General features: G+C 34.5%; 1 protein-coding gene across 1 annotated transcript in view; it reads right to left on the reverse strand.

Moving 5' to 3' along the window:
• Positions 1 to 741: 741 nt before the first annotated feature.
• Positions 742 to 12,148, reverse strand: part of LOC140449614 (membrane-bound alkaline phosphatase-like) — a 61,733-nt gene continuing 50,326 nt past the window's right edge. The window contains exon 7 of the mRNA XM_072542852.1: positions 742 to 962. Within this exon, the coding sequence (XP_072398953.1) occupies positions 760 to 962 (203 nt within the window). The 3' untranslated portion in view covers positions 742 to 759. The remainder of the gene's footprint in view (positions 963 to 12,148) is intronic.

Genomic DNA, 12,148 nt, shown 5'->3' on the forward strand with positions numbered 1-12,148 from the left:
AGTGTATATCGTTAATTTTTACTCAACCATACACATGTTTGACACACTCAGAATGAGTGAGAACTCTTTTTTCATTCAGCTCCCACCAGAAGAACCTACTCAATACACAGCAACGAACCATGTAACTGTATAAACGTTTGCAAATATGTTATTTCTTTTACGTATTGTCGATCAGTTATCTTTTTTCCATTTTTATAGCGACGCAAAAAATTTTTGATATTGTTTGTTTTTGTATGCTTTTTTTTTGGTTCATCTAGCGTTTTTACCTCTCTAGTAGAGTATAAATTCTCTGCAGATGTATTTAAAAGAGATTCGTGCATTGGTAGTCGAAATAGTATATATTTACAACGTGATATATTGCGACTTGTCACCGTCTTTCGAATCAAAGCCGAACTTCATGTTTTTAGGGTGCTGAGATAGGCTAACCGATCTTTACTTAACTATCAGTGATTTACAGCGTGATCAGCTCGATTTGGAGTTGAGGAAAAGCAGGGTTTACGATTCTTGTCTATAACACGTTTTGGGGTTTGAGATTTTTTGCTCTTAAAATATTTACCGCATTACAGAGTGTTAAGCTAAGTAGTCTCCTGTTCATGTCTGGAAAAGTTTATATCCGTTTAAAGCTAGCATCCACATAAACTCCCAGAATTTTATACTGTTTTATTGACTGCTCTTGAGGAGTTTAACTGTATAATTTATAATCACGATAATTTCTTGCACTGTTTAAAAAAAAACACTGAATTTAGTATAGATTTATTTTCATGATTCTTTTTTATAAATATCACATTCAAATTCTTTACTAGTACACGATGCCAATGCCATAAGATGAGCTATGGCGTTTTCTTCCATTACGCCAGTAAACAAGTGCGCCCATGGTCCCAGCGCGAATATTCCAGTGTCGTCAGCTCCGTGGGTTTCTTTTACTAAAGGAGCCAGTGAAGGCCACTGAAATTCGTTGTTTTCTGAAACAAAAGGTTGTGATAAAAACCATTTAATTTACATGTTACAAAAATGTGAAATCGATGTTGAACTATTTTTTGATATTACAGATATTATTGATTTTGAGTTGAGAACAAGAAAATGACTTCGAAGCTTCTTGAAAATTACAAATAGAAAAAATAATTTCACTTCATTTAGCATCTCAGTCTAACATCAAGTTTGTATCTGTTCTATTTGTTTTTGTGTTAATGGACTACCTAAGCTCTGACGTCGCAATGGACGGGGGGTTTAAAAACCTTTCCAAACATTTTTAATTTATGTCTAGTTGCCTCATAAGTTGGAAATATCGGTTTTTTTTGTTTAAAGAAAAAATAAGGACTTTTTGTTAGGATCATTCATTCTTTGCGATTGGTATTATTTGTTATTCGTGAATTTTTGAGGTAAGAATATCAAAAAATTAAGATATTTACTATGAATGTTCATATTTTAAGGTTAGGTTATAGTTTGGTTAACACTTTGGTTATTTTTTACTGTATTTCAAGGTATTTTGTTGTTAAAAAAGACACCCTAAAAGACGAAGAGATAGCTGGCAGTCAACATCGCAAATACTGTTAAATCAGACCGGAAACAACAGGCCTTAAGGACTTCTCTTCTTCTTTAGATGCAAATCCACTAATGGATGTTAGCGATCACATTTTCCATTAATTCTCTATTTCTTGCAATATGTATCAGAGATTGTATGTCGTTAATCCCTGTCCATTGCCTTATGTTTCGGAGCCAGGACATTTTCTTGCGTCCCATTCCTCTCTTGCCTTCAATTTTACCCTCGATTATAAGTTGGAGGAACTGGTATTTTTCATTTCGCATGATGTGACCTAGATACGCCGTTTTCCTTTTCTTGATGGTTTCGAAAAGTTGGCGTTCTTGGTTTATTCTTTTTTAGTCCTTAAGGACTAACGTACGAAAAAGAATAAATAAGAAAGAATTACATTTTCAGTTTAAAAGAATTTCGTTGTTTTTGTTTCAAAAAATAAACACATCAGAAAGTTTATTTTCATATTCTTTTGATTATATAATTATTGTAGTGTACTATAAAATAACATATTATGACCTCGAAAATACGTTTTGTGTATTACAATAATATAAAGCACACATATTTCAGAAAAAAAACTTTTAAAGTATCATTAATTGGCGCCTCGTGTGTCTACTATATTATAGTATATTAAATTAGAATTGTTTTTTGATAGGTTTTAGAAGCAAACGAATATCAAAACAAAACAAATTCATAGCTCTGTTATGTTTTAATACAAATATTCGACCTACAGCAAACTCAATTAAACTAACTAAACAAGTTTTTGCTAATCTCATTATTTCCTTTTATGAATTGTTTACTTCTCGGCATAAAAGCACACAGTGCAATAAGGGGAAGGACCCAGGACTGTATCAGCTCAATGTGCCCGTATGTCTAATATATTTAACTCGAATGGAGACCGAGGACAGATAAACGAAACAAAGCAAAACCACCTAAACGATGGCAAGATGATCTGCGAAAGATGACGAAAAATTGGATCCATACTACACAAGACCGTACACTCTGGATACAAACAGGGGAGACCTATGTCCTGCAGTGGACTTAAAATAGGCTGGTGATAATATATAACAAATAGATATATCTTGGCCGTCCCATACCTGATCAGGTACGCAGGAACGTTTCCTCTTGCGGACATATCTACACCTCTTTCTTAATTTTATTAATGTTTCTGAGAATATTATTATATAATAAATAACTTTATATCGTAATATTAACTTATACATGTTGTTTAATTTATATTCTTTTTATTTAATTTTATTTGTTATATCAATTACTCAATAACTTACGTTATTTACCAAATTTTAGTACAGTTTTTGTCAGAGGAGTGCATTTGTTTTACTGATGCTTTGATTGATTTTTTTTGTTTTTTTGTTTTGTCATGATTTGCCGATTCCGTGATTCTTTTCACTTATTTACTTTTATTTTTTATACGAAGAATTAATACATGTTTGTCTGTTCCGAAAATAAAACATTCTTAGCCGAGGGGTTGTTCTTTGGAATGGACAAATTATCGAGATTGGCATGGGCTTCGTTTGGTAAACTTAACTACGTATTGAGAAATAAAATTATCCTTAATATCTATAAACAAAACTGTTCAAAAATCCGTAATTACATATGGATGTCCAACTTGGAAAAATGAAAGAGTGAAGGGGATGTCTACGTCCAACATTGGTTTTTTTCAAAGCTAATAGATATACGATCAAAGCTAACAGACAGATGATGGGTAGATGATCATTTGAAAAGTTAATATTAATGTTTATGTAAGAACATAAATAGGTTATGTAAATTAATAAAAAAAATCATAATCAATACCTGGAAAACCCCACTAAATATCACCCCACAGAAATTTTCGATCATTTTGTTTCAAGTAAACTTATATCATCATATTAAGAAAAAAATCAGCTTTAATTTGATATAAAAAACATGCATATATGTCAATTCAAACGCTAATTGCAACCAACTAAAATCATTTCAAGGAAATTGTGTACGAGGACGTTTGTGTACGTCACATTCTTCAACAATGTGACGGACGGTCTGTCGTTGCGCACCACAGTTGCACGTTACACTCAGGAGTAGGGGCTTTTCCCCATCTATAAAAGCTGTCAGCACATCTACCGCTACTTGTTCTTATTCTTTTTAGCGTTGTCCATGTATTGCGGGTCAGTTCAAAGCCTGGCGCTTCTGATCGATACAGGCTATTTGGTGTGCTTTCTATGGGGAGTCACTCTCCCACTGTCTTCTCCAAGCGTTGGTGAGGTTAAAATGTTCCTAATGTAAGGAGTTAGCTATTAACAATGGGGGATATCTGGAGCACAGTCTGTTTATTTCGATATCAAGCTTATCATGGTGGATGGGTAGTTGATGTCTAGCCTCGGTTTTTCGATATTCTCTGAGAAGAGAATGATTTCTTCGCAGTTTCGGCGGTGAAATGTGACTTAGAATGAAAAGCCAATAGTTCGGTGTGGGTCTAATTGTACCTGAGACCATCCGCATTGTCTGGTTTAATTGGGTGTCAATAATTTTCGTTGCGATTGAGCCATACCTTGGAAACTTATTCAGCCACCGAGTCTACCAGTCCCATGTGGTGCCACATAGCTTTTGGACTATTTTATTTCGCGTTTTCAGTATTGCTGTCGTTGTTTGTAGGTGTTCTTTAAAACTTAATGTCCTATCCAGAGTCACTCCAAGATATTTTGGTGTTGAGTTATGAGTAAGCAGTCTGTTTTCAAAGTGAACGGAGAGTTTTTTGTTGGCTTGGGCATTATTCAGATAAAAACAGCACACTTCGCTTTTCGTTGCATTGGGCCGTAGCCTCTATTTGTAAAAGTATTCTCCCATAATGGCAAGGTCATCCGTTAGTATTGTTTCTGTAATATCCATGTCATCCGTTAGTATTATTTCTGTAATATCCATGTTGTTATGTCTTGCTGCAATGGCCCATTCTTCAGCGTAGCCAAATTTCTGCGAAGTTGTCCCAGGAGGTCCGCGATATATAAATTGAACAGTAATGGTGCCAAAAATGATCCCTGTGGCAGTCCATTTTACCAATTGTGACTTGAAAAGTTCTGTAGGTGAGAATGCTATCAATGAGTTTAGTTACCTTTTGACACGGGATGGCACGAATTAGTTTGCAGATTCGTCCTTGTCTCCAGACAGTATCGTATGCAGCTGATAGGTAAATGAAAGCAACGGATGTTTTATGTTTTCTTTGAAATCCTGCTTCAATGTGTGTTGTTAGGAATAGGATCTGATCTATGCAGCTGCGGTTAGGTCTGAACCCTGCTTGCTCAATAGATATCAATTCAAATATGTTTCTACTAATTCTGTTGTAGATTAAGCGTTACTACAGTTTATAGACACAGCTCAGCAGTGCAATCGGTCGATAGTTTTAGGGCTGATCATTTGCCTTTCCTGGTTTTAATATGGCTACAATGGAGGCCTTTTTTAGTGAATGGGAGATTTCTCCTGATTTTAACATATCTCTATAGAAATCAGCCAACCATTTTCTAGCATATTTGCCACAGTGGAGTAACAATTCTGTATGGACTTTATCGGAGCCAGGTGCCTTTCCAGAATTAATTTCTGATATTGCTGAAATAATTTCTTCTGGAGAAACTCGTCAGAGTATTCAGATGTAGGCGGGCATGCAGACTTTAGTATTTTTAGTTCTTGTTTTACTTTGGTGGTGTGGTCACGATCTCTAGGTGCTCGTAAGTTTGCTAAAATGTGAAAGGCTACTCTGTTGGGAGCTATTGGTACTTTGTCTCTAGTTGGAAGTCTGCTACTACCAAGTTTTGTAAATAAAGACCACTATTTTCTGCTTGATTTACCAAAGTCTAATTTTCCACAGTTTCCATCCATTTTTGTCGTCAGGCTGCATTCAAACTGTACAGTAGTTCGTCCACAATTTCTCGGTCTTGGTTTTCGTTGTATTCTTGATACAATTTCTCATATTTTTCATCCCATCCTGGGATATACTCTTTACGATATCCTCTGGGTATAGTTTTCTTCGCTGTAGAGATAACCGCGCCAACAAATCTCATGTAGTTTGCACGTTTTGGGGTTATCCATCCCAGACATTTGTCCAATCTTTTAGTGAAAGTCGCCCAGTCTGATTTTTGAAAAATCTACCTAGGTTGAGGAAAAGATGATATTATTGGTATTTGGTGCCAACTTTTGTTACAACTGGTCTATGTGGAAAATCTTTGGTTGATTGGTTGATTGTTTTGATTTGTTAAAACAAAACATAGGTCTGGGTTGCATTCTCGCCTTCCCCCGCATCAAAGACTAAATAAGTGTCAGCCTCTTCGCTTCAGTTTAGCAGAGCCTTGCCGTTTTGATCACTGTGCCTATACTTCCAGAGTTCACGATGACTGTTTAAGTGTCCAACATAAACTGAGGGGTGTGGGTGGGCGTGAATAACATGCTGAGACCACAGGACTGCCTGGGTTTATAAATATTGCTGATAGTAATTTCGCCAATTTATATAGTAACCGTATGAATGTTATTTACGTCTGATGTAGAACATATGTGTGCATTTTCTATTTTGTTTCTAACATAGGTTGTCACTCCATAAGCTGGATGATAAGTTGCACCCAATAAATCATAGCCATTAATTCTTACTTCTACTAATACCTTCTATATTTCATTTATTTATATCAGTCTATATCTATATGTTATTTATTAATAAATCCGATTAGATGACCTCTTATAATTCATCGTTACGAAAATCACTGGAGTGGTATCAAAAACTAGCAATAGAATTCATTCTGGGGATAGCAGTTGTAAATTCTCACATAGTATACAACTAGGTTGCTGACAAAAAAGTAAAATTTACAGCGTTTCGGGAAGAATTAGTGAGATCCCTGCTACCTTATAATGAGAAAAATGATGAAAATGAAACAACACAAAAGACATCAGAGAAATCAGCACAATAGGTTGCTTAAAAAAGAAGGGCCTCTTAACAATGCCAGAAAATATTTTACAGGTGAAGAGATACTTCATGGAGAGATATTGAAAAATCGTGTAAAAAAAGTTATGACTTATTGCGATATCTGCGACGGCAAGCATCAATTTTTGTTTAGATTGTTATATTATGCATTCAAAGTAGTTATATTTATTTGTTTGTAGTATACTGTAGCCTTTTTCTTGTTGTGTGTATGATATAAAGTCGTATACTGTATCTAAAACCATTCTAAATACGGCCGGCGGGGTATATTGGGAAAATTACAAAGGAGTACACGCTCGTCGTGGCAGTCAACCTGTTAATACATGGTTTGGGAGAAATCGGCTATACATTAAAGAGTTTTGAACATTCTTTTTTTTTTGTTTCTTTGCAGTAAATAATCGAAAAATCGAAAGAATCGAAAAATACTTAAAAATAACTCACTTCCACCTCAAAACTTACCTTTTGTTGTACCTGTAGATATAAAGTAACTTTACTTTGCGGTTGACTAGCCTTGTATATATTTGTAAATTTATCCAATGAGTTATAATTATATCTGATTTGAAAAAACAAGAAACGCAATATAAACGATTTAGAGATGAAACAAAAGTTCCATCTCCCAGACAGACGAAACTTTTTTAAAAGCAATTTTAAAGAAATTATAAACGTAAATACATTTACTAAATCAACTTAGTAGGTCTGTTTAATGTTATTATTAAAATCTTTGTGAACTTATTGGATCACTGTCTCGAACCTCTTCTTTTTTAATGCCTTTGTCGTTGTATCTCGAGGGCTTTATTTAAACGGTTTCTGAGCGTCGTGGTCTTTTGTATTTTCCCAGTCTAATAAATATATAGAGAGGGTAGTTTTATATTTCAATGAAACGTAAGACATTGAAAATTGGAATGTTTATTTAATTAGATACCTTTAAAAGACAAAAACAGGAGAAAAATAGATCGAAAAAATTTACAAAATAACGGATATTATATGAAAGATACTTAAATTTCCAAATCTTTGCAATGAATATAAAAGACACAAAAACAATAACTGGATTATTTTCCAGAGTATTACCAGGAATAGACATAAAAGGTAATTAACCAGAAAACAAACTGAATTCAGATTAGAATAAGCCTTGCAACAAATAAAAGGAAAACGATACGAGGTCACCTCTACGTACGTTTCGCATCGCCTTTATAACGTCTTAAATGAACTATATGTGTTGTCTCTAATTTTAATGGTCAAATAGTCTATTAGTTGTTACAAAATCAATCTCTTGCTTTCAAGCATTTCATCAACTGGCAAGGTCTGTATTTACTATTACGCATAATATGGCCAAAGTAAGCCAAGTTTCTGTTATTTGCGGTGTTAATGATTTATTTACGGAATCACCTTTTGGAAGTCATATCATTGAACGTGTTAACGGCTTCACATACCTTGGCTCGCTAGTGACTACTATCAATAAAACAAGCGAATAAATTAAAAGAAGAAATAAACCTTACAAATAGAGCATACTATGGACTCCAAAAACAAATCCACTTAAGAAATATCCAAAGAAAAACTAAAATTATTATATACAAAACACTGCTGAAGCCAGTCCTTACATAAGGGGCGCTAACATGGACTCTAACGTAGAAGGATGAAAGACTTCTGGGAATATTCGAGCGTAAGATACTCCGTAAAATATTTAGAGCTATAAACGATCAAGGACAAACTTTGCGATCAGTGGCGCAAAAGATTTAATTGCGAATTATACCAACTTTTTACTGAACCGGATCGTAACGTTCATTAAAATACAGCGACTTAGATGAACCGGGTACATAATACGAATGCCTGACAACATGATTGGTAAAAAGGTAACAACAGGAATACCTACAGAGGTAGTATACTCTAAGAAGCAGGGGCCGACCGCGAATTAGGTGGTTAGGTGGAGTTTAGACTGTCAGGGATACTAGAGATCAGAAGATGAACCGAACAGAATGGCGAATAATCTTAGAGCAGGCCAGGATCTACAGAGTATTGTCGATCCAAAGATGATGATGATGATAAATAATTTATGTGTATTTTCTTAACATCTGGACAATAGTTATGCAGTTTTGTTATCTCTATGCAGACGATAACCTTCTGGGAGCAGAAAAATGTAAGACTTACAAAATATTATAGACGGGGATATTAATAATACTAGTGAAGCAATGTGACTGACAATAAATCTTCTAAAAACTAAAGTAATGGTGCTTTGCAAAACAGATGAAAATTGATGAATTGGTCTAAATAATACCCAATTAGAAGAAGTTCACAAATTCAGATACTTAAGAGTAGTACTTAATGAGAAGTGGGATCCCGATATACAAATAAAAACACGAATAGAACAGGCTAGGGATATATACAATAAATGGAAACAAATTATTTATAACCGAAAACTTAGATTAGACATTCAAAGTAGAGGTAGTTAGTTAGTTAGTTAGAATTAAATGCTACGTTTGGTCAGTCCTTCTGTATGGAATTAAAGCCTGGAATAAAATTAAATACTATAAGACGGCTAAAAGCTTTTGAAATGTAGCTTTATCACAGAATGTTCACAATGTCATGGACACAACGTATTACGAATCGATAGAACTTATAACAACAATTAAGATAAGAAAACCTTGTACCTAGGTCACCCAATAAGATATGACAAATATAACCTCTTTCGAATAATGATTGAAGGAAAGATAGAGACAGGAGAGCCATATCATAGTTTCGCAATATCACAACATGAACGGGCGTGGACGTTCAACAATTAGTAAGAGTGGCGCAGAATAGAGAACATTTTGATATAGTGATTGCAAACCTCTAGTAATTGAGTGCACAAAAAAAAAGAAGAAGAATAGTTGTTAGTTGTGTGGTGTATATATGAGACCCTTAAAATATGTCGATAGCGCTATGTTTGCCTCTAACCGTTTTATGGTATCTTCTCTTAGACTCCAGAAGACTCTGCGAGACTCTTTTTTCCAGAGGAAGACACTAAAGGCGTAACACTAAAAGAGTTTCTGGCTTTTTCAAAACAAGTTTTTATTTCGTAGCTATGATCCCAGGTATTCTTAATGTTGCAGCCCAGGTAACATATTTTATCCAATATGTCTAACGGTGTATCGTTTATTTTAGTTTGGGCCTCTTACTAATGTAATATGTTGGTGTTCTTACTAATGATCATTATTTTTGTCTTCTAAAAAGTTAGTTTTAGGTCGTATTTTTAAGATGTTTCTACAATATTAACAATCATTCTTTGAAGCCCTTGCGCACTATCTGCCAGAAATACTACTAATATGCTAGTATGCAAACCAGTTGAACTCATTTTCCAACTTTAAAGGTCTCGGTAGTTCATTTTCGAATCGCAGTGTTTCTTTTTGTTGAGGATAAAAGTTTGAGATTAGTCTTATATCCTTACAATCAAGTCCTGGTATTTTTAGGATATCGATTAGTTTCTTGATTTTTCCTTTTTCTTGATATCATTTCACTTTGTCAAATGTCTTCTCCAAATCGATGAAATATGCAAAAGTCTCGCAGTTAAAGGCGTGGAGGAAAACGAACGGGATGACGTCCTGGCAAGGCAGGACTTATCCACTCTGCCGGTGGGACCCGAACCTGTGATTTTAGTGCCCTTCAGTACTAGTCGGGATAGTCTCAAAGAGCTTCTTCTGCTGAAGTTTCATGTCTCCTAAGCCAGTTGTGTAGGTAGGAGATATGTTAGGCTTCACTAGTGGGGCCATCCAAAAGTCTTACTTCTCCTTCTAGACCGTATATGCTTTCTGGGTCAATCATCTGCTTGAATTAGCGGATGGCCCACAGTACCGTGTTTGTAATAAGGAGGAGGAAACTTCTTCACATGTCCTTTGTAAGTACCCGCAACTAGAGTATCTGAGGTGGTAAATCCTGGGTTCGGTTTTTATGCAACCAAGCCAAATTAGAGAGTTAACCTTAAAGAGACTTGTGGCTTTTTGTGAAACCACAGGGTTACTAAAGGATTAGATGTTCGGAACGTCAGGAAGGACTCAGACTTAAAACCCCTGCTGATTATAGCAGTCAATGAGCCCTTTCCCGATCTACCATCACCACAACCATAAATAACCATCGCAGTTGACATCCCTGGTTCCCTGTATTATAAATTGCAAACTGAAAAGTGCTTCCCTCGATTTGAGTCCTTGTCTGAATCCAAATTCAACTTCACTTAGATGTTCTAATTTGATGTATTGAGAAAGTAAATGATAGTAAGGAGTACTTAAGTACATGGCTCTTCAAACTAATTAATCTATGTTCTTCACATTTCCTAGCATTGGCTTTTTTAGTGAAAGTGAAATAGATATTGATATAGCCAGTCTTTTGGTATGTAACTACTCTGATATATGTTGTTGAATAACTTAAGTAAGAGCTGTGACTTGGTATGCCATTAATAGCTTTAAAATTTCATCATGCACTTCATCAGGGTCTGGGGATTTCTTATCTTGTTTCTGCATAATGGCCACTGTTACTTCTTCTTTTGTTATTTTTGGGCCAAGTTGTGTATTTCAGTCGGTCTACTAGCTGTATCTTCGAATAATTAAGGCATGTAGTCTTTCCATCTTCTTAATTGGACTTCAATTATTGTTAAAATCTGGTATGTACCTCCTTAATCTTTTTGTGCATAGAAAGTCGTCATGTTTGCGTTGTAGTGTTTTAATGATCGTACATTTCTCCGTCAGTCACGCTTCTTTTGTTCTTGTTATTTTCCTTAGTATAATCTTATGCAAATTATTGTATTTATTGACATTTAAAGATTTTAATTTTCTTCTCTTTTTTGATTTAAGATTTTCGTGCGAAGGTATTATAATAGATGTTTTCTTTGTAATGTTATGTTGGCAATGTGTAATTACGTTTTTTAGAAAACGGTTAAAATTATCGTGTTTAAACATAAATACCAGTTTTACATAAAAATAATTAGATCATATTTTTTAAACAAAACCACTAAAAGGTTTCGACAAAAAAATATTCGATTTGGTTTCATGATCAGGAATGTTCTCAGCGGTGCCTCCTATTTAAAATATAAAATAATAAAAACAATATTATTTCTGCATAAAGTTATGCCTTTCTGTATATAAATATACAGATATAAAAAATACATAAAAATGCACTAAAATTCTTAGCAAAAAATCTTAAAAAGTTTAACTTAAACACACTGTTCTTTTTCCATTTTACGCCATTTTAGTAAGGTATATTTGGTCAAGAGGCCCAAATAAACTTATCCTAGTCTATGTCCCACTAGTTAAAATTTACTCTGTGTAACATTTTATGAAGGCATATTTGGTCTAGTCGTAACTAACTTTGGTAGTAACTACTTTTTAATTATTTTACAACTAATTTTTAACAGAATAAGCCCCATAATCCTCGAAGCAATTCCAATCGAACAATCAGGTTTAAGACGAAATTGATATTACACCGACCAGGCCTTTTCTCTTTGTACTTACATAGAAGCCAACTTTCAAAACAAAAACTAAAGATTTTTGTGACGTTCATACATCTGATAGTAGCTTTCGTTAATTCTTTGTAAATTCACCGTCAGATTAATAAAAATATAGTCAAAGATGCAGTATTTTAAGTAATTATAGGATCAGAGGTTAGCACGAACATAAAACTAAAAAAGGGGTTGCCACAAGACTTAG

Source organism: Diabrotica undecimpunctata, chromosome 1 (genome assembly GCF_040954645.1).
Source record: "Diabrotica undecimpunctata isolate CICGRU chromosome 1, icDiaUnde3, whole genome shotgun sequence".
NCBI lineage: Eukaryota > Metazoa > Arthropoda > Insecta > Coleoptera > Chrysomelidae > Diabrotica > Diabrotica undecimpunctata.